Genomic DNA, 23,500 nt, shown 5'->3' with positions numbered 1-23,500 from the left:
ACCACACAGCTCAAAGTAAAGACGGGCTCCTGCTTTTGTTTCACAGATGGGCTGCTCTGTCAAAGTACTTGCAGCTGCTAATGCAAATATTGAGCTACTGGAGATCAAGCAAGAGCACAAATCTCTGGCCCCCACAGCTTGCTGCTGTCTGGAAGTGTGTTGACAGAAAGGGGCCAGGTAGGCACCAATGCAGCATCCCTGAGACAGTGCTAAAGGGCACCATCATCCTCCCAGTGCCTGAGCAGAAGCCATTCCCCAGATTCCTGGCCCATGATCATGGGGGAAAAGCTCCCTTTCATTGCTAACTCTAATATATGCAATAAAAAATTACCAGCAAGCTTCTTGGAGGGGAATGATACAAGGAACAAAGCACAACAAATGATATTACCTACAGTATTTGTATTCTCTTTCAGAATGAGCTAGTACTCAGCTTCTTCCTCAATTGGTCCAAAAATACCTTGACAGAAGATTCATCATCTCTGACCTTAGGTATGTGTATTACCAATCTTATTTCTTTTCTGAGAAATTATAATCCTTGATAATATTATGCAATAAAGTGTTTAGATGGTTTGGATGTTTTTAGGATATAAGGATACCAACAAATAATTCCTGATTTCTCAAGGTCTCTGAAAATGTGTTACTAATGTCACCTGTAGATTTCTTTCTCTTTGACATATTGCCTTCAGCCTTGCTTCATTTCTTTTTGAATAAACATGCTCATATGCAAAGCAAAAGTTTATTTACACAAACTGTGGCAGATTTCTTGTTTTACAAAACAAAATATTCAAAGATTTTGGAGGAAAGGATGTGAGTCATGACAAAGCACAATGTGTGCTCGCACAAGCAAAGAAAATCAGGAGTGACTTCTAAAGTAATTTTCACAATGAGGGGAGCAGGTAAATAACAGAACATTATGTTAATGCTTAGGCATACATTATTAATGACTGTGGTAATTCACTTCTTGCTAAATGAGATGCTGCACTGTTCCCTTAGCCTATCTAAATACTTAACCCATTTTCCCCTTCTGTCCAGCACCTAATTTAATCTAATTTCTGACATTACAGATTCAAAAGCATAAACCATAAAAGGTAAACTCTGAATGTTTATTGTCTTCCACTCCCTTAGTTCTGCACTGATAATAATCTTATGTACTCAGTTTTTAGGCAAAATAAAACCTTACGAAAGTGTCTGCAGCTGCACTCTGCATCACAACAATTCAGCTGGTTGTTATGCGCTCCAAGTGATAGGACAGTTTCCAAGATCATCAGTTTTCCACATTTCAGAAAGGATTGTATCTCTGCATATTTAATTTGAGTGTCCATTAAGTTAATTTAATCTCTCTGCAGACAGAGGTTTCATTATCTCTTTTGCTGGGACCATTTCTTTTAATCCATCAGACAAAATAAATCCCATTCTGGCTTCTCTGCCTTTGGAAGTCTCTCCCTGTGCAGAGTTTATTTGATTAGGCATGCCATTATCATATTAAACCCATTATGACTATTGAAAATTACTAATGGTTGCTCTAACTTTTACAAAGGATCAAGGAGATAATGCAAAGATGTCCTAAGTGTTAGGCATGTGCAGTATGGGTCCATGGTCTGCCTCTCTGTAGGTGCCTTTAAGCAAAGATACAGATGTGAGAGCGAGCTGAGGCACAAGGCAGTTAAAGTCCCAGAATAATTTTTATATGTCACTAATATTCAGGTGCCTAATTATTACAGAGAATCTGGGTGTAAAAGTTTTATGCAAAATCATAAAATGAATCTATAATAAAATTGAGAAAGAACTTGCAACATCATAATTCCTGCAGTGGTGTCCTGAGCCAGTATAGTCTGAAGGATGAGCCATCTATTTTTGTTGTCAGTGGCAGCAAAATCAAGGAAGAGAATGAAGAAACAGAAGCAAAAATGTGGTTAGTGGGTGTTTGATGAAAGCTGTGTGACGGGTAACCCAATCTGCTCCTCACTATTTAGTTAGTGGTGGTGAGGGTCACAACATGGTCAGGGAAGATTAATGTGTCTCTGGCCTTGAGCGGTGAGGTTACAGGGGGATTCATTTTTTCCTTTTCAAGAACTCCTCCTTTTAAAGTTTGGGTCCTTCACTTCTAGACTTAAGGCAAAACCTTTGTTTAACACAGGGGAGAATAACAACCGAAACCCAAACCACAAACAAAAGCAGCTCTCTTTAGCCTAGAAAATTGATCACTATCACTTAACTGCTAAACTAGCAGTAGCACAAAAGGTCCAAACAGTGAGTTCAGACCTGATACAAACAGAGAACAAGAATCCTGGGCTGAGTTGCTCTGGATACCGCACCACTCAGGGTGAGCTGTGGAAGCAGGTGAGCTCAGCTCTCAGGAGATCTGCCATGCATGTGCTAATTGCCCACTTGAGAAACACATTGAAACATACGTATTGCAGAGATGTTTTTCGACTCTTCACCTCGTCTTTGGAGTTAGGCTGCTGCCATGCCCCAGTGAGCTTGCTGAAGTCTTTGTTCCATGGCATTCTGCACACTGCTGGCATCCAGGGGAGACACCAGTCCAGCTAAGGCAGGAGGTGTCCGGTCATGCCAAGGTGCCAGGTAGTAAACCAGGAGTGGCCCTGGAGGTTCTTGCTGGCTGAGGGTGCCCAGAAACACTCTTGGTTTGAAGGTAAACTCTGCAGTAATGCCATAGTCAGTCTGGGGAGGAGTTAAGTTCACTGAGCCTGCTGGAAAGAGGTGGTTGCCATGAAAAAAAAGTACATTTTCCCCCCACAAATTTCATTGCTTTCTGAGGTTGTAGGGGTCTTAATATTTGTCTGTTTTGAGAAATAACTCAAGTTTATGGCCTGTAGCTTTCCATGGATCTGGTAAATTCTCTCTCAAGCAAAAAAATCATCTGTCTCTTTGTTAGGATCAATACGAAATAAGGTTAATGCCCAATAGGATCAGGTTATGAATTTTGATCAAACCAGGATCTTTCTCTTACACTGCTTTAATTTATAAATGTTGTAGGTAATTACACTTACTAAAGTAAAATAAGTATTAAAATTTATGAATTTGTACTCTGCTCCCAGCAATAGAAAGATTAGAAATCAGTGTTAAATTTACTTGACATGAATACTGAATCAGTACTCCCAGTGAGGTGAATTCTGAATTATCCTGAATATTGTCAGCATTTCATTATACCAAGCTCGCTACAAGGCAGTGAGAGCAGATATCAGGAATGATTTCACAATCAGACTTTTATAAAGGCTCTTTAAAAAAGGAAGGAAGAAAGAAAAATCATCAAAAATATTTTTATATCTAGCTTGTTTATTTTCCTTCTCTCGAGTTTATATCTCCTGAAAGTATTAATAATTCTGACTGTTTGGGTTCTGCTATGGACTAGAACACTGTACAGCCCAGCCCCAGTTCTGGCATGTTTAATTAGTGCTCCATGTGTTTATATGAGCCTCTGTCCTTGAGGTGCAGTAGGGGAACAGGTTCTGTGTCCTTCTGAAGGGAGATCCAGGTTTCCAGGAAGATTGTATTATGGTATTCCCCTCCGTGCAGAACCACAAGTAGTCCCTGGGGAGAATAAGGCTCTCTTGCTCACGTCCCATAATGTTTTGATCTTCTGAAGCTGCTCACTCTTGATGTGAAGCTTTTGCCACAAGTTGCCTTCCTGATTTAGTCACATTTACCCATAAGCAGCTCTGGTTGGCTTGGAGGACTAAGGCACTGAGACAGTCGGTGTATTTAGAGCTGACTGTACGAAGTCAGATACTTTAGAGGCTGTAACTAAAGCAGGCAGATGGTTGGCTTGGGGCATTCAACCCCAGCCCTGGAACACCAAACGGGTTCCAGTGCTCTTTGATGCCAGATGTCAAAACAGGCTGTCACCAAGAAGAAAGGTCTAAGAAAAACCTGAGAGTGCAGAATACAGAATAATACTGAGCTCCCTGATGGCAGTGGGCTGACGCTTAGTTAATTAGTTTCCTCACATTGCTTTGCAGTCCGCGTGTGAAATGCAATGTGTTATTAAATTACAGTTTCCCTATTGATTTTGTCAGTAGCATCTTCCTCACCATTGGTATTTCTCAAATGTTGTGCACAGTGTAAATGTTGTGCAGAGCTTGTTTTAAGATGCTGCTAAGGAAAAAGTTGTACAAATGGTAGAACATGGAGGTGGTAGTTCTCCAGCGTGCCAGAAAAGACCATCTAGATGAAGCAAAGAACTGCATACTTGACTACTGTGACGAGCATTCCACCTTCAGTAGAAATCCGAATGCTAATTGCCTTCATTTCTTCGTTTGAAAAGACAAAAGGACCCACCGTTTTCTCATGTTTATGTTCCTTGATAAGAGATTATGACCTGGCACTGTGTTTGGGGTTTTCTGTAGTAGCATTGGTGGCTGACTTCCACGCCTGGGATACATGACACAAATCAGATAGGAAAAACCTACAAGTGCTCCAGGGTCCTCATTTGGTATTTGACAGCTTTTGCATCGACACCAGTGAGTGAAGAAGCCATCCCTGGGGGGAACTCTTGCTTCAGCCGTAGCCAGAGCAAGTTTGTCTTGTACCTGCAACAGAACAGCACTTGGTCCTTGTCTAAAATGAGCTGCAAGCAGAGCATGACACTTTGCAAAAATGCAGAGCCTGAGCGCAAGTCCATCTGCCCAAGCTGGATAGATTGGAAGTAATTATTGGACGTGTATTCTATTATCATTTGAAGCTAAAATCACCTGGACTTCAAAGAGGCTATGATCTAGCACAGAGTGTGGGAAAACCAAAAATGTACCAGCTGAGTGTAGCTAACAGTAACTGGGTTTTATTGTGAAATATAAGCAATAGAGGTCTCTTCCATGTTTATCAGATTTCCCACGCTCTGTTACTTTTTATTTCCCTTCCTTTTATTTTTTTTTCCATTAGTACTTAATTTATCGCTTAGTAAGAGCTAATATTTTAGTAATATTCATGCCCATAGTGTGTGTTTCAGACCTCATTTTGCATATTGAATTAGAAATGCATTTTCCCCTTTTTTTTTTTTTTTTTTTTTTTTTGTTAGAAACTTATTTACATTTCTTACTTTCAAGGAAAAAAAAAACAAAAACAACTCCCACAGAGAAATTCCTTCACTGGATATAAGCACCACACTTTAAAAATTAATGAAAAAAAAGGCACAGGTAGCGCTGGTAGGAAAGGGAAGGCACAGTGAGCAGCTGGATTCTGATGACGTAATTTAACCTCTGAAATCTGTTGCTCTTGCTAAACCACTCATGATGACTCACTGCAATTCACCAAATTAACAGAGCCCCACAAGTGAATTGTGCCCTTATGTTAAAACAGAGCTGCCCTTGTGTTACACGGTGTGTAATAGTCTAGAATTCTACATTTCCTGTTGCAAATTCAAGGCAAAAGGACTCACAGCTTTAAAAAACGAAAGGTAAAGTGGTTTTGCATGAAAAAAAAAAGAGGAATTGAATTTTATGGGCTTCTTCTTACCCTGGAAAAAACTCAGCATTGTCTGGTTCACAGAGTTTTCGTCCCCTGTCCCTCCCTGTTCCTATTTGCATACCACAAGAAATGAAATAAGGTACAGTCTTGCCAAGTGATTTGTCAAAGTTCATAAGGGAGAATAACAAATGAAGAACTGCTACTCAGTCTTCTAAGTCCCAGCTTAGTGATTTCTTCCTGAGATTTCAATTCTTCAAGAGTGTTTCAGGCCCTTCTCTAATTAGGATGTGATTAAAAATGTATTTTTGTAGTCTCTAAAGGGGAGAAATTAGAGATGGATTCATATTCTGAAATTCCGTTCCAAACATCATAAACTCAGTAGTGTTGGTATCCAAGCTGCCTGGAAAAATTATATTATGGCAGTTGCGTGTAAACACAGTGTTATTTCTAATTCATTTGAGTTCCCTTCCTTAGGAGAAATGGCAATTACACTGGCTCTCTGGCCGTCAGCAGTACATGACAGCACTGTCATTGTGTCTGCTTGGCAGTTATTTTAGTGTCTTCACTCCAGAGGTTACACATTTGGTTTCTTCAGAAAAATACACCCAATGTGGCTTATTCATTATAGCATCCCCTGTGCTGCCTCCTCTGCTGAGCAACAGAGGAAAGCCTGAGCAGAGGGAGTTGGATTTCTTCCTCCTACAACCCTGCCTGTAAGAGCTCTGGGGCACGTGTGGGGAGGAGAGGGCAAGAGTGAGACAGGGAGTGCCCAGGTGTCTTCTGAGGCTGAAAGGGACACATGGGAACCCTCCTGCTACCAAGAACAGTTGTGATACTGCCTAAAACCTCCTGTAGTAGCGCATAACCCTGCTGCGTGATGGCTGTTCTGTCATTCTCATCCTTGCCCATTGCTCCTGCTTCTCAGAAGATGTGTTTCTATTTAAAGAATTAATTACCACTCTATTGTCTTGTCTTGTGTTGTTATGTCACCCTGCCATGGGTTTAGGGCCGGTGTGTCAGTGGCAGATCTCAGGGTGCAGGAAGGAGAGCAGGACTTCTCTGTCCGAGATCTCAAGCTCAGCTTCCTCTCTAATGGGAGGCGAGAGGGCAGAGCCCAGCTCATGAGACATCCTTGTTTTGTTGTAAGCTTAGGTCAGGACTGAGTCCTTACTTTTTCAGGTATCTTAGTGGTTGTAATACATCTTTGGTCTAATTAAATGAAGCCCTGTTTGCCTGAGTAAAACCAGGCAACTTTCACGCAGGCAGTGTCTGGGCTGTCTTTGATGGTGAGCAGGTGATGCAAAATGGCTCAAGTCCAGCTCCTGACCCACTGCTCAGGTGAAACACTGCAAAATAAGGATGTCAGATAGATAGTGAGGAGAGTTTGTGCTCACCATCACCTGGTTTACTGTGGTAAAAGGCATCTTTTCTCTGTGTGTTTCTTTGCTGTCTCTGCAGGGGCAGGTAAACCACATTACTTACCCAGCTTAAAGGACACACCCTTTTGGCAGTGAGAACAGCGGGCTCAGTGCCCCCAGCAGAGAGATGGAACAGGATTTGCTTAGTCATTTCTTCCACATTATGAGACTGATTCTTCTTGCCTGGAAAATGAAAAATGTTTTTTTCAGTGGGAATTGAATCAGACACTTTAAGTGCATCTTAGTAGAAAAATCTATGAAAGCAATGGGTTGCATGAAAACCAGCCTGGAACAGAAAAATACAGAATGAGGAAGGGAAAATTTATGTGTGGGGTTGTTTCTCTTATTTGTTTTGGAACTGGTCAGGAAACTTGTTCTTTTTTCCTTCTTTCCTTTTTGTTCTTTCTCTTGGGAACTGAGAAAAAAAAAATCCAGTGTTTTAACCAGGCAGGAGAACTGCAACAATAGTGAATAGTGTCATCAGTGACTGCCAAAAAAAACACCCCAATTATTTGTCACTCAAGCATAAATTTCCCACTGAATTTCAGATTGATGGCAATTAGTAAACAGAAAATCTCACTGGCAGTTAACAAACAGGAAAGAAAAGGAGCACTGCATGTCAGACCACTTTCTTCCATCACACTCCTTATCCATGTTTTCTAATTTCGTCCCTGGTTTAAGCACACAGCAGGTTTTTATATGTTAGTTAATGTGTACTTCTATATTTTACAGATCTACTTCCTCTAAGCTGTTACCTAAAAAATCAAACTGTGTGGCCTTTTTTAGGTCCTCAGTCAACTGGCCACATGCCTGGAGTACAATTGGTCATATCCTACGAGAACACCCGTCTGACAATAATGCTGAAACACATGAGGAACATCGTGAGTATTTTTATCAGAATGTAAAACTCGTAAGTTCTTGCATTTGCAGAGCACTGTGAAAACATTAATCTTCAAACAGCCTTTCTGGGATAACTAATTTCAGCTCAAAGTAATGACAGTGCTGTTCAGTCATGATTTAACAATTGCTTTTTTCCTTTGAGCTCACTCAATATGGTTACAGGTGTGAGACAGATACAGAAGCTGGATTTCCTTAATGGCTGCTAATGGCCTTTTCCAAGAAAACCAGTTTTGATACTGTTTTGGCCCTCTCAGCTGACACATTTTGATTGCAGTCAGGCATAAGGCATCATGCAGTAGCATGACTTTTTGCAGCATGTCAGCCTGGCACTATGGATTGATTATCCAGACATTTCTGTCTAGTCCAGCATGACTGTCTATGAAGAGGGAAGAGCTCAGCAGAGGGAGCAGTGGTATATTTTAAGGAGCAGTGTCGTTTGGAGGTGTGCTGCTCAGCTTTGTAACACACTGTCAGGAGGCTGAGAGGTAAATGTTGAGCGTTCCTGGAGCCAGGCTATGGGAGGGGAAGCTGGCAGTGCTCCTGCAGCACAAGGCCGGTGGAATTGGCTGCTGAGGGTGACTCCAGAGATGGAGTTGGGGCTCTGTGCGATCTGTCACTGCAGGAGCGTGTGGGCTGCTGCATAATGAATTCCATGCCTAGATGTGCTCCTGAATTTCCATGGCTCATGTCTCAAGTTATGGCTGTGGCAAGAGAGCCTTTATTTGTTTAGCTAGGGGATTAGAGCATTTATTAACAATTGTGAGTTCTCAGTGCATACTCCATGCCACTTCCATCCCAAACTGGATTGCAATCCCTTTTCCTAAAAGGGGCCAAACTGAGGGGCTTATGTGAGCACCAGCCAGTAATAAAATGAGGCTGATTAATTAATTATGAGGCACATGAGGCTTACATAGCTCTGACTGTTCTCTGCTGGCCACTCCAGCTTCTCATTTGCAATTCAAGCATCTCCATTCTGGTCTATGGCACTCAATACATCTCTGTCCTGAGACTTGCTTTCTGTGTCCTGTGTGCCACTTTGACAGGTGAGATCAGCCTCTGCTGACAGGTCCAATTTATACAAACTTTACCTTCAGGATGTAACACAAGACCTTCTTTATATTTTCTGTTGAGCTTTTTAAATCTAAGTGACTTTGATAAACTTCTGAGAAAGTTCTAATTGGTGGGAGAGGCATATTTAAGTGATTGCCATGCTGATGATGTCATTAAGAGTTCAAGCAGGTGGTGTGGAGATGCACATAAACGATTTGCAGGTATTGGAATTAGTCTTTTTTTCTCCTTCTTTCCATCATTTGAAGTGTGTAGTCTCCTAACTGTGTTCTTAGGAAGTTCCAGCCATCTAATTAAATGAAAGTAAATTACAGCATAGATAGCTGTGTAGTGCAAACATAAAATCCAGGGTTTGGTTTACTTCATTACGGACAGTACAACTTGAAATTACTGTGTTTCTTTTGAAAGTAGGTAACTTAAATCCATCTTAGTCAGTTTGCAGAGAAGTGGTAGAAGCCCCATTCAGCAAGACTAACAATGATTCACAACTTGAAAATAAGGTCATTGTTTTGGCAGCCTAACTTAAGCAATCATATTTTGAAATCCTGGGCTTCCAATTCCTTCCTTCCACCTGGCCATCCATCCGTTGTCACCTGACCTGAAATATGAAGTAGTAGTGCTTCAGGGTATTGTGATACTGGACCGCCTTCAGACCAGTAACCTATATAAGGAAGGTTCTTTACCCCATTATTAATCTTCTCAGCTTCCCAGTCATATAAATCAATCTTTCTGATATGCTCTCTTTTCTTTTCCCCTTCCTTTCCTCTTCTTTTTTTTTGGTTGAGCTGAACAGCAATTTTAAAAGTATGCCAAGATCATATCTTATTCAAGACATGTTAAAGCTATTTCAGGTATACTCAGTCTTTTGCAGAGTCTCACTAATTATATTTTAGTGGTTCATCTGTGCAGAGATTACTTTGCTATCTTGTTTTATTTCATAATTTATAGTAAATAATTTTTGTTCTGCTCTTCCCTATTTAATTTATCTCTATAAAGAGATTTTATGATGTGTTCAGATGTGAAAATAATTGTAGTAGGCCAAATTAATCCCAAATGTAGCTTCACAGAACTGACAGGAATTGTGATAGAGACTTTTGATCCACGTAAATAAATATGATTTAGTATTTGTGTGGGTTTACTTCTAGGAGTTTTAATAGGAGATCTAGAGCCTGCTGTGCAAATCCTATATTGATATACAATGCACAAGAGACTCCCTAAGGAGCTGGTATTTTTTATAGCCACTCACAGGTGTCACACTGGTTCTTTAAAGGAGGAAGCCAAAAGACTGCAGTGCTACAACTTTGCAGGAATTTTTCCTGAAGGAGATTTCCCCATTCCTGCGGGGTGTCATAGAGAAAAAATGCTGCAGCAGTGGAGAGAGCACTGGTGAGGTGCAGACTTAGCAGAGGACTGTCTAACGTGGGTGCATGCGTGGACTCCACAGCGCAGGCCCTTTGGATCTGATGCATCCACACGTGCCTGATTTGCTGCAGATGTACAGATCTCATCCCTAGATCAGCTTCAGTGTCCTCTCCCTCACCACTGCAACATTTCAGTTGTGTTAAAAATGCCAGTCCTGCTTGAAGAAAACTCTATCAAAAATTCAGCAAAGACAAACAACAGAGAACAGCCTTATGGATTTTGTGGCTGGAAAGGACCATTAATCTAATCTAACCTTCTGTAAAGAAAAAGCTGTATTCTTTCACTAAGGAAATACTTGCAGCCAAGGAAACTGTTTGAACACAGAGATGTTAAGCCTGGTTGTTAATGTTTGCCTACAGTTTAAGGCTGTGGGTGCACAATGAAGACAAGTTCTTTTAAACAGATATTTATAAGATACTAAAAATGTTTCAGTCTCAAGATTTCCCTCAGCAATTCATAGTTTCACTTGAATTCTGGGATTCTGTAAATCAGGTGGCTCACTGCTTCTGCTTATGATTTGAATGGCATTACCATGATTGCTGAGGAAAATGACTTTAAATTCAGTTTTCAAATATACAAAAGCCATGATGCCAATAAAATGCAATTTTCCAATCGTGTATATTACATAACTTGAAGTCAGCCTGTTGGGGCATTGCTCCCTCCTCTCAAATGAAGGCAGTGCAACACTGGGCACTTTATGCAGAGGGACTACAGGCAATATTGCCTTAATAAGGTGAGGCTGGGGTAGAAGAAAGCATTTTGTAGGGGTGAAAACCTTAGAGGCCTGGAGAGTTTGCCTCTGGAGGATATGGCAGATGGAGAGGTGAGACAGGGCAGGCTTATTCTATAAAGACAATCGTGCAGTACCTGGCAAAGTGCACTAAATGGTCTTAGGAGGAATATAAAGGAGCCCCAGGGGAGACTTACTTTGGCCTCTGAAAGGATTTGTTACCTTAGAACAAGAATAGGCCAATTGTGGCAGCACAATACCCAGAAAAGCAGCAGTAGGCAGGAACAGGAGCACAGGGAGAATGCTGCTCTGCCTTAAAAATGCACCTTGCACAGGTGTGAAGGTGGATTTGTGAAAATTGAAACGCTTGTAGGTTTTGAACTTGAAATGTTCAAGTCCAGCTCTGTTCACCTATGTTAGCCAACACAGAGGGCAGGGGATATCGAGAGTCCAGCAGGTCTCACACAGAGCTGCCTATGGTCTGGTTTAGTTCCACACAGCCAGAAACAGCCAGGCTACCTTCTCATGCACTGCTGGGCTTGCTCACTCCTCAAAAAAATACCAGAAGCAACAGGAATAGCCGTTGCTGACATCCAGAAAAGGGTTTCTAACATATTTCCTTGCCTGCTTCATGGAGAAGCAAAGGGAACAGTGGTTCAGCACTGGCTCAGGAGGGAGGCTGCTTTTCCACTGACTTCATTGCCATGACTTCAGGCATGCCCTGTTTTCCTAGATAAGCAGCTAAACTTTCAATCCTGACCGCTAAACATTTTTGCCCATTACTTCTTGTGGACAGAGTAACTCCTCAGGGGTAGAGGGGAGGAGAAACAAAGCCAAGTTATCCTGAACCTCATGCCAATAAATGTAAGATGTTACTAGAATTCAGGAAAGCGTGCGTGGGCGATGAATTCAGAACCGATTTTACAGGGGGAAAATTTGCTGGAAGAAAAATAAACTCCTACAGTTCTTTGCAAAAGTACTTCCAGCTTTCCTTTTATAAAAGCTCTGAAGCTGTCATGTACCACTCCCGGTGATTAATGATTCTGGGATAGCTGATATGTGGGTGACGAATCAGTAATCAGCTTTAGGCTTGCACAGACATCCAGCCTCTTTCCATTCCGTGTCCTACACCATGTGAGTACAAATTGCTTCCAAAAATGTTTGTGAGATGCGATGGTTTAAATGTGCTGGGAAGAAAGGTGGGAGCCAATGTTTCCCAAATCCAAAGGGATGAAATCTAAGCCTGCAGCACACGGCTATAGGGATGTTCCCACCTACAGGAGAGGTAGATGCTCTGCTTCCTTTGCTGGGTTTTGTCTCAGCTTGAGCTGGGAAAGGGTTGGGGGTCTTTGCTCAGTCTTAGTTGGTTCCCATCATTCCTCTCATGGGCTCACTAACTTTTACACTTTATGACTATCATTATATAGATTTAAATGGAAAATATATACTACCTGCCAACAAGGCAGTGCCTGCCAGTGAAATAAAAAGCCACATTATCCTTTCAGAATATTATGAATGTGTGCTGCTTTCCTTACTGCAGCCCATGGATCAGCCAACAGGGATTGGAATGGAGGTGCACAGGTAGGCAAGGCAGGGATGGAAAACAAGTGGAAAAAAAATGACTTTGAGTTGAACAAAGTTGTCCAGAGAGTATCAGAGACAGAACTAAATCACTAGCTTGGCTGATGCAGGGAGGTAACACATTCAGATGAAGTTCTCCTTAGACTGGCACAAAAAAAAACAAAATAAAAAGCCATGGGAAGAAAGCTTTTGTACTAACTCTAGCTTATAAAGAATTTGGATTTAGTTTTATATTCATAGAAAATTCTTTTACTTTTAAAGTGCAAGGAAATTAGCTCAGATAAACTATGTTCTCCTTTAGACTGAAAATTAGCTGAACACCTCTAAACAAAGGGTACTACAACTCAACAGTAGTTTAAATTGGAAAGAGATGAGGTCTGTTCTTGTGGCACAGGGATTACTGTTGGATTCAAACATATTTGTTATGAAAGGTGTTTGACAAATATGTTGTACAGAAAGTTGTGTTATTACTTCTTGTTAAACCCTTTAATCTGTCACAACCACAGTACTGGCTCAGCTCTAAATTCTAACTGCTCATTTTTAAATAAGTAATTCCCTACATAGTTGATATGTGTTGAATAAGGAAAAAAAAAAACAAAACAAAACAACCACAAACAGTGAGCTCTGTTTAATAATATGAGTGATCTGGGAGATGAAGGGGAACAAAAATGAAATTTGCCACTGGTTGCAAATGAAGAAAACATTAAAAATAATAGTTCAGGCAGAACAAGATCAAGAGAATGAAAGTAATTTCCAGAACCCTACAACCAGGTTGGAAAAATGAAAAATATTTCCTCTGGGAGGGAGAGATCTATATCCCACAGTAATGAGAAGATAAAACAAGCACATGGTAAGACATGAGGTTGCTACAAGAGATGCCAATGAGAAAGGCCAGATGCTGGTGCTATGGGACAGAAATGAAGTAGTTCATCTTTATAAGGCTCTCGTAGTAAACTATTTCTCTCAGGATGTTTTTTTAACTAGAATACAAGTTCAAAGAACAATTCTCAGTAGGGTTGCTGGGGAGTGATTGATTCTTCAGGAGTGATTTATTGTTACTAAAACTTAGTTAAGAACAGACTAACAAGGACACGAGTCAGTTGTGCAAATATTTAAGGGAGAAGACAGGAAGGTTCAAGAGGAATTATTTAGAACGTTGAGCAAGAGCATTAAGTAGAAGTAATGAGAGCTAATTAAGGAGCAGAAATTTCACACCTCATATAATGAAGTGCTTTCATACACAGGGAGATGGCATGATGCAGAATAATTGAAAGAAAAGTGAAGGGAGATTGTACGGTTGGAGAACTTAAAAATAGGCATATACAGACTTTTGTAGCTAATTAAGAAATTGAGAAGAAAAATAGTGCAGAAAGAAGATGCAGATCACAGTCTCATTGTTTCTTTACACATTTTTATATTCACTTACTGTCTCAGCCCAGGCAAGGAGAGATAAGAATTTGTATGTGACAAAAAGGTAGAAACAGAGCAACAGCTTTTGCTTGTGTTTCTTTTCTCAAAGTCTAATTTTCTTTCATGCCCTCTAACAGGCAGCAATGCTCTTAATCCTGAGTGATTTCAAAAGGAAAGTGAAATGGGGATTTGTCTAAAGTATTTGTTCTCCTTTGTACTTTATTCAAAAGAAGAAATTCTGCTATCTATGTTTCTAAGAGTCAAAACAAGATCATTCTTATCTCAGCCAGTGTCATAGACTCTGTGACTAAATATCCATCTGAAAATGAAGTATTCCAAACACAATAATACAGGGTTGAAAGCAATGGAATTTAGTTTCTTTATGGGCTTGGTGGTAATTCTGAAAAGCTTCAGAGACTTGTTCATGAAATCTACCCTCTGTGTTCTACACCCTGCACCAGCATTGCTTATCCACAGGATAATACAGTTTTAAAGCACGACTGAACCTTGATTTCTCTCATCTATGCAGAAAAATCCCTAGGGGAGTTAATTAACTTAAAGATAGTAATGCAGCAAGTGGTTCAGAAATCTAAACATGTTACCTTTTCTTTCAGAAAAAAAAACTTCTATGTGATTCTTGCTCAAATCTTTTACTGGGAGTTGTACATTAATTCAATACATTCCCACTACCACTTTATATTATTTTTTCAGCCTTGGTAACTTTTTTATGCCCACATGGTGCAGTATGGAGCACACAGTAATCGAGTCCTGAGCATTGGTGAGGGGTCAGAGGTTTGTCAGAGCTCGGGAGCTGGAGCTAAGCGCTGAGTGGGCTGGGTACAGACACAACCCATCCTATGATGTCTTTTTCTTTGTTGCTTGCTCAGAAACAGCAATAAACACACACAAAGTTGTGTCATTGCTTGATGGAGCTAAATTCTAGCCCTCCTTGCCTGCTGCTGATGGTCTGTAAAAGGCAGGAGCCTGTTTTACATGACAGTTACAGACTGTGGTTGTATGGACTCTTCCCCGTTCCGTTTGGGATTGTGTCTGTCCTTATCTCCTGTGCATTTCTTCAACTTTCTGGTTTCAGAGCACTGTAGAAATAAAGGCTTGGGAGAGAAACCCTTGTGACCTCCTGGGTATCCTAGCTTTCATTTTATTTACTTCATTTAAGCAGAGATAGATGGGCTTTCCTCTTAATGACTGAAGCAGGTGAGAAGCATTTTGCATAATTCTTAAAAAGCCCTGAGTCTTTTGGGAACCAGTCTGTTTTCCAGAACTTTCTCCTTAGGAAAAAAAAGAAATCACAAATTTGGGTTTTTTAAATATTTAACAAATAATTCCTGTTCCTTTTGAAAGTCCCACTGTCTCTGTGCCTTGGTATCAGTTTGAAACCAAGATGCTTACATATGTGATACGCTGGAATCACAATTCCATCGCATTGTCATGGATCAACTGCCTGATCATGGATATTTTGAATATCATGAATTATCTTGCCTGACCTCCAGTGACCACTCCAGAACAGACCATTTTCCCATAAAGTCCTATTTCCAGCTCCATACACACCTTTTTTCACTGGTGGTGGCACGAAGCATCCGGATCTGTCTCAGCTGGGGCCAGGCACCAATGTGGGGGCAATTTAACCAAGCCCAGCCAGGAGATGTCCACAATATGACAGAGTGAATCTCTTGCTGGTCTCCCTCCTTGATAGGGTTATTTTTTTCCCATTTGACAGTCAGGACACCTTGGAAATTGTTGGCTGTTGGTTCACTCTTTAGAAATTTTGTGTCTCAGGACAGTTCTTACCCTATTTTGCCAGCACAGTTGTCCCCCTCAGGAATGCTGCATAACCAGCTGTTACAGCCAGGCTGCTCCAGTCCTGGCTACTCTGCTGCAGGCAGGTTGATGAGGATGCTGAAGGTATTGGACATAAGCTATATTTGGATATTCACATCAATAATGTGGATAGAGCATCTTTGCATTTTTAGCATGGTAAATGACAAAGCCATCTGGAGGCTCTCTCCACGGACACTGCCAGATTTCTGAAAGGTAGAAAATGCCTGCTCAGAAAAATGCTTTCCAGAATTTCCCTGACAGCAAAATACTTTTATTTCCCTGCATTAACTTGAGATAAATGCAATTTCTTCTTTGGTTGCTTTGCCACTGACCTCCACGGCAGTGATCTCTGTCAGTGCATCTTTTGTCTTTATGTATGTAACCAGATGACCCAAAACAACTGGGATCAGAAAATATAATATAATAAAACTGCTGTTGAGGAGAAGCAGTTAAATATCTTCAAGTTTTAGGTGAAAAAAGACGTTGTTTGGGGAAAAGAAATACCATATTTGTGCTATCACTTTTGGCCAGTTGCTTTCCTGTTTTGTCTTGCCAGTAGCAGACAATGCAGGGTGCACTGTAGTGATAGAGTGGATTATCTTCTTTTGTAGTTATTATTTAATTACTGCAAATGGGATTTTATTTTTAATTTTCTTTGAAGCAATTTGGAGATATTTTGTGAGAGGAAAATGAAAAGCTCAGTGGCAGTGTAGAATGGAGGTGTTCATGCTTTGGGATGTGCAGAGCTCAAAGGAAGAACTCGGAAGGGTCTTCGATGCTGCATTTGGATTTAGGAAGCAACAACACAACCACCCATTCACACAGCAATCCCATTTTTCCTGAAGTTTATATATCATTAATCTGCTTTTGAAGGAACCCCTTGCTTTGTAATACTAATTTCTTAGCTACTCTTAGAAGTAGCCCAGAGAATGTTCTCTTTTTCTTAAGGCAGAGGCTGTGTTTGCTAATTAAGCTGCAGCTTTGAAAGACAGGGTTTAGCCTTCCTCTGCTAAGTTACACAGGGACTCGGAGGAAGTGAGAAACAGCAGCAGTGATGGCTCTTCCACATTCCTTACTAGTTTTAATTTAGTCTAGAGGCAGCCAGTAATTTACAAAGGTTACAACAGTGCAAGGATGATTTCTTCTGTGGATTTTTTTCTAATCCTCCTTTATTGGATAATAACCAAATCCATGTAATGTCTACACATAATACATAGACGTTTTGTTTTGTTGAAGGTTTTTCCTAACCACTTAGTACAGTGGTTTGCTTTTGAAAGGTGTATGGATATCTCAATATCAAAAATTAAGGAATATTTTGTAGTCCTTTCTTCACTACGTAGATAAATTCTCACAGCAGTGTATGTAAGAGAAGAACATAAGGATAGTAAAGCATAGGAAGACTAAGAGAAGTACTGGAGAAAGTGAATTATTTTTATTTGGGGGCAGTAGCTGAAATGGGAGTCTTTCTAAAACCTGGATATCTTTTTTTTATTATTATTGGAGAAAAGGAAGAGAGAAACTGCAATTTAAAAATGTAGAGGAAATTAATTTTGGAGGGAAGAAAAGTACTTACTTATAGAGGAGGAAAGATGTCATTAGTTAATATAAGTTAGTTGATCATTAGTTTTTACTGTCAAAATTGTTGAAAATGAAAAATGGGAAAAAGAGAACAGCAGCTGGAACTATCAAATGTTCAGGAGCCATCAATCTGTCCCACTCTAGGACAAAAAGTGATCTGCATGTCTAACACTAACAAAAACTGATGACATGATTTAAATTGAGGCAAAAGTCACCTAAAAAGAAAATTTTATGTTTCTTAGGAAGACATGAGTTTTAAAAAGTTTTACAATAAATTATCCTTAAAATACATATTTTAAAAATCATAAAGCTTTCCTTAAAATTCTTATGAGTATGACCCAATATTAATATTGGATGCTAGATCACTAAGTAGTTGAATATATGGCAGATTTTACAGTACTTATGCCTATAGTAATGCTAACAAAGAGTCCTTGTGTTAGGAGAGTTGTGGATCATTAGTAATGATCAGGGGAGAAAAGTCATTAGGATAACATATTTCTTGTGGAAAAATTAATTTAATTCATCCATTATTTCCCAGCTATAGCTACTATATTTTAAATTAAGTTACACAGGAGGTAACCTATCTGTGTGGGTTTCTGTAAACAAATATCAACTTTTCTTAGTTTTGGAAAATAAAACTGGAATGGAAATGGAACACAGTCATAACAGATACAGTCTGTGTATTTTAGGTTTTCAGTATTGAATTAGAGATGTGGAAGGAAGTAAATCCAGAATATTATTTTCTCTCCCTCATTCCCCCTCGTTCTTAAATATTTTCATCACCTTCTGCCTGACTTTAGAAGAAAGTAACATTTCCAAGGTAAATTCTGTTTTTAACATAAATACAGGTGGTTGTAAATGAGTTCCTTAAAAACATCCGTCATTATCAAGGTCAAGTAGGCTGGTCATTCTCTGAGAAAATAGTTCAGTCATCACTTGGTTGTACTTGAAGAAAGCAAATAGAGTCAGTTTCTAAATTCAATTTGAGTCAGTTTCTAAATTCAAATTTTTTTATTGGCAGATCAAAATCACTGGGGGATTTTATGGGTTTTTGGTCCCTAAGCATATCAAGGGAACCTGTGGCGTTTCTGTTGGGAGCTTGGTTTTATACCTTTACGGCCTTACAGATTTTTATAGCTTGGATTTATTTGCAAGCAAACACAATAAAAGATTTAAGACAGTAATTTAAATTGGGAATAACTTCTTCTGAAGGAAGTAAAAATCCTTTATTTTTGGGTTAAGGAAATGACTACAGAATTAAACACAAATAGAATTCAATCTAAAACTTTAGGCTTTTTCTGTTTTCTTGATCACAAGTGCATTCAAGCTATAAAGGTTTTGCAGAGTAGAGTGCAAAATGGCATTCCCAAGGTACCCTTTGATTTTCCCTCTGGCCTGGACTATGGACAGAAATCAGTGATTTTTTTTATCCTTTAATGACACCAAATAGGGGGTTTGCTGGATTTCAGAACTACTCATAAGCCTGCTAGAAATTTTACTCTGTTTTTATAATGAACTCACCAGAACAGACACTCTTTGGTGCAAAAAGAGAAATTCCACCTGAATATGAGGAAGAATTTCTTTACTGTGTGGGTGACCACACACTGAACAGATTGCCCAGAGAGGCTGTGGAGTCTCCCTCACTGGAGATATTCCAGAACCATCTGGATGCAATGCTGTGCCATGTGCTCTGGGATGACCCTACTGGAGCAGGGAGGAGGGACCAGATGACCACCATGGTCCCTTCCAGCCTGACCCCCTCTGGGATTCTGTGGTTTTGGTCAGGTATTCCTCATGTTTACCTAAATTTATAAATAAGCCAGTGCAGTCTGACTTAGAAGTGAAAGGACAATCATGGGGGGTTTCTTACTAAATGTTATACTGTAATATGACAGAAGTCATAATCTTTAGTAAGAAAAATATTTCTGTTTCCTCCATTTTTCCTTTATTCTCCATTCTCCTTTGTTTCAGTGCTCAACTCAGATATGAAACACTGGGAAAGGACTAGTTTACCCAAAACTTGGGGGGTTTTTTGCCTGCTATGTCAGTTGTCTTAATAAAACAGTTTACTTCAAATTCCACCTACTTATGATTTAAAAAGATATTTTTGCCATGTTAATCCCACTCTTGGTTTTGGACTATTATAGTCAAACTGCCATGATCACTCCTTGTTCCTGCTAGGAAGCATCTAGCAAAGTACAGCTCTTTCCATTGCAAGAAATCCTATGGTGAAGCAGGCTCTTCACAAGAAAAAAAATTCAGCTCTTGTGCCAATCAAAAGAGAAACCAGCATAAACTCATCATATGAGCTCCCCATACTCTGCTCTTGTAAGGCTGGGGCTGGTTTATACCTGCTCTTAATTTGTAGTTTTGAATTATTAGTGCGTGGCAGGGCAGAGTCTTTTTCACAGTTGAAGTCCTTCATTAGATGGATTGTGTCATGTCAGGAGTCAGGGGAGGGCAGCTGGAACGTGATCCGGCTGGAAGAGTGCTCAGCTGAAGCTTTTCTGATTGTTTGATGGCATAACAGTGCCACTGCAGATGGAGAATTGGGACAATAGTGGCATTTGGAGTGGCCTGTTTGCCTTTCCTCGGGAAGGGAGAATGAAGGGGGAAAATGTCACCTGTAAAGTGGGGGAGAAAAAACCAACAATCAGAACTACAATGTCCACTTGGAATTCAGGTGGCTGCACATCAAATTACCTCTAACAGTCTGACTGCTGATTGCTACTATTCATGAAAAGTGGCTTCATTTTAGTTCTGAAATATCCCAAAGTAAATGCTCTGTCCTTGAGTTTTCCCATCTGAATCACTAAAATATTCTCTTTTTTAATTTTCTCTCTTGACCCTCTCCTCCCACTCACCTCTTTCAACATGTATTTAGCTACATTCAGAGGGATAGTGAGGAAGTAGTTTTCAGTCCATCTCATATAGCCAAAACACTGCTGCAAAGTGCCTTCCTTGAATTTTGGGTGGAATCAGCTGACAGAGGAAGGTTAGTTGGCCGAAGGCAAGGTAACATGACAAAGAGCAGCTCAAAGGCATAGTGACAATTTCACCTGACTTCTTTTCAATTAATCACATCTGCTTCTGGACACCCTGTCCTGTTGAACAATCACACAGCAACCAGCTTGGATTCTTCCCCTGGCAGTTAAATGTCAGGCTGAGCCTGTTTCCAGTTCAGATAACGCTCCATGATCTGTGCCTTTGCTGCTTGAGGTGCTCAGTGAGGCGCAGCAGTTGTGACAATGCCTGGTCCTGCCTGGGCAGCTCAGAGGGGCAGCAGGACGGGACAGGTGCAGCCACATTACCTTTGGAGCCTGTCACCTCCCCCTGGTTCCTTTCTTTGTCTGAAACAACTAAAATCAGTTGACCTTCAAGTTACAGTGATGTTTACCTATTCATTGAGAAGGGAAGAGCTTGATTACACTTAGGATCCTGGTTTCTTGGACTGGAACTCAAGGCTGCATTTCATTCTCTCTCCTGATTTTTAAGAGCTGTTCAATTTACTGTTACTTGTACTCCTCAATTGAAGTTTTAGTACAGTCCTAGATCAGCAGAGATGGGCTTTCAAATGGACAGTGTAACTTATAAATCCTGCATTAACAATGTGGCACCCTGACCTAGGAAAATACCCATTAGCTCCATTGCCCTTTAATGGCTCTCTTATGTTGACCATTGAATCCCATCTATCTAAATCCCATGGGTATTTTAAATCAGATGTACTTTGGGGAACTTAGCAATAGAAATATTAATCACTCCCGTAGTGCTGACAATATGTAATGGTTTGAGTGGGGCATCCTTTGATGCTGTATGGTGTTAATGATAGCAGTAATGAGCTTTGCAGTTGACCGCATCATTTCCCTTGAAGGATCATTTCAGATAACAAAAACCAGAGGTTTGCAGTGCAAGAACTGGTTGTTGTTCACACAAGCACTGTTTTCCTGCCCAATAGAGAAGTTATTTATTGCTAGGAGACAGCAGTTTCTTCTATCCCAGGGATATGTTGTTGATAATGCTGTAGAAAGCCCCATATTTCCAGGCACATACTGTGAATAATCAAAATCTGAAAAATTACTTCATTCTGAGCCAGGTGTAAAATTAAAAATGGGAGATATAAATGCAAGTGCCTGTATAATCCTTTGGATTCATTGGTTCCAAATGTTTTAAGATCTCTTCTTTTTGCCGGTATTCTTATTTGCATCCTGTCACTGGATTGCCTGGGAGATGGCAGGTAAACTTCCTATCTAAAATGTTGATTATATGATTAAAATTACTGATATTTTGATACGCCCCATTTTGTGATTTCTGATTGTGTACTGTGTAACCACCACAAGGGTTTGTGCTTAATTATAAGCCAAGCATTAAGTGATATGTGCTGGCAGGATGCCTGCTCCATAGTTTTTCATTATTATGTTTCTTGTGTATTCTTTTGAAGCCTCAAGTAATACAATGTGTTTTCTGAGTAATTGTAATGCTGCTTTAGGAATTACTTTGCAGCTCCTCAGAAGTTATCAAAAAATTCTCCACCCACCAGCACTGGCTGATGACTGAGCCTGGTTAATAGATTTTCTCTGATCTCGAGTGGCTACCATATAAGATGGAATATCTGGAATATCGTTCAGTAACCTGAACTGGAAAATTAAAGAGAGATTGCAGCTGTGTGATGGGTGAGATTGGAAAGGCTGCTATAAGAATCCTGTTCTGCCCATATTGCTGCAGGAAATGCTCCTGGCTCTTCTATAGTAATATGCTTTATGAAACACCCTTCGAAACAGTTCTCCCCAATATCAGCACCGATATTTAGGGGTTAAAATCAATAGGAGCTTACTGTCTAAAATCCAGTTTCTATGCATTGGTCTGGAGAGTGGAAGGGCTGGACTTTGTATCAGATTAAGATGAGTAAGGGTAGATTGAGGCTTAAGGGTTTTTCCATCAGAATGAAAAATATTAAAGATAGACAATTTTACCTTTTCTTTGTATTAATTTTTATTTTCCTGATTCCATTTTAAGCTGAATTCTAATAATTCTTGTTATTCCGCAAGCACTCCAATTTAGCCCAGAGAATACTGAGAATGTAACATGTTTCTGTGTCTGCTAAAAGCCCAGATTTCATTTGGTACTTTTTATTTGTTTTCTTTGCTAGAACATGGACATTCATATTTATGACCTTCTTGTATTCCAGCGCCTCCCAGATGGCTCTGCCCCAAGTGCACACGCTGAATTTTATCTTCTGCCAGATCCTTATGAGGTCAGTCGAAGGAAAACAAGAACAGCTCCAAAAGGCTCTGACCCTACTTACAATGAACTTGTGAGTACCGTTCACTTTCTTCCACCATTTCTTGTTTCATGGAATTACAGAATGGGTCAGGCTGGAAGGGCCCACCGTGGTCATCTGGTCCCACCTCCCAGTTCCAGCAGGGCCATCCCAGAGCACAAGGCACAGGATTGTGTCCAGATGGTTCTGGGATATCACCAGTGAGGGAGACTCCACAGCCTCTCTGGGCAATTTGTTCAGTGCTCAGTCACTGCCCAGGAAAGTTCTTCCTCATGTTGAGGTGAAACTTCCTGGGCATCAGTTTCTCCTGTTGGCTCTTGTCCTGTTGGTGGACCCCACAGAGCAGAGCCTGGTACATCCCATGGACCCCTTCCTGCAGACACTGACAGACATGGATGAGGTCCCCTCTCAGCTATCTCTTTTCCAGGATGAACAGGCCCAGCTCACTCAGCTTTTCCTCATGAGAGAGATGCTCCAGTCCCCTCATGACCTCCATAGCCCTTCACTGGACTCACTCCAGTGGTTCCCTGGTTTTCCTGATCAGTTGAGCCCAGAACTGGACACAGCACTCCAGATGTGCCTCACTAGCTGAGTAGAGAGGCAGGATCACCTCCCTCAACCTGCTGTCAGTGCTTTTCCTAATGCACCCCAGGATCCTTTCTTGGCCACAAGGACATACTGCTGGCTCATGGACACCCTGTAGTCCACCAGGACCCCCAGGTCCCTCTCCACAGAGCTGCTTCCCAGCAGGTCACCCACAACCCACGCAGGTGAAAATTGTTTGATTTGCTTTGCCCACTCTTGGAATAAAGTAACAATACAGCGTTTTTAGAGCTCTTGCAATGAGAATGA

At 40.5% G+C, this 23,500-nt stretch overlaps 1 protein-coding gene across 2 annotated transcripts in view; it reads left to right on the top strand.

The window, feature by feature from the left end:
• LOC103617309 (phosphatidylinositol 4-phosphate 3-kinase C2 domain-containing subunit gamma) overlaps window positions 1-23,500 on the top strand; it is a 77,578-nt gene that overhangs the window by 48,983 nt on the left and 5,095 nt on the right. Inside the window, exons 12-14 of one of the 2 annotated variants that reach the window (XM_008635590.2) lie at window positions 414-489; window positions 7,629-7,723; window positions 22,556-22,681. In XM_008635590.2, coding sequence (XP_008633812.2) covers window positions 414-489; window positions 7,629-7,723; window positions 22,556-22,681 — 297 coding nt within the window. Of the gene's footprint in view, window positions 1-413; window positions 490-7,574; window positions 7,724-22,555; window positions 22,682-23,500 lie in introns of both variants that reach the window. The other variant, XM_017736717.1, reaches the window with a different exon arrangement.

This window comes from Corvus brachyrhynchos, unplaced genomic scaffold, assembly GCF_000691975.1.
Source record: "Corvus brachyrhynchos isolate BGI_N302 unplaced genomic scaffold, ASM69197v1 scaffold246, whole genome shotgun sequence".
In the NCBI taxonomy this organism is placed as follows: Eukaryota; Metazoa; Chordata; class Aves; order Passeriformes; family Corvidae; genus Corvus; species Corvus brachyrhynchos.
The sequence above is the reverse complement of the archived record's forward strand: the minus strand, read 5'-3'. Positions and strand labels throughout refer to the sequence as shown.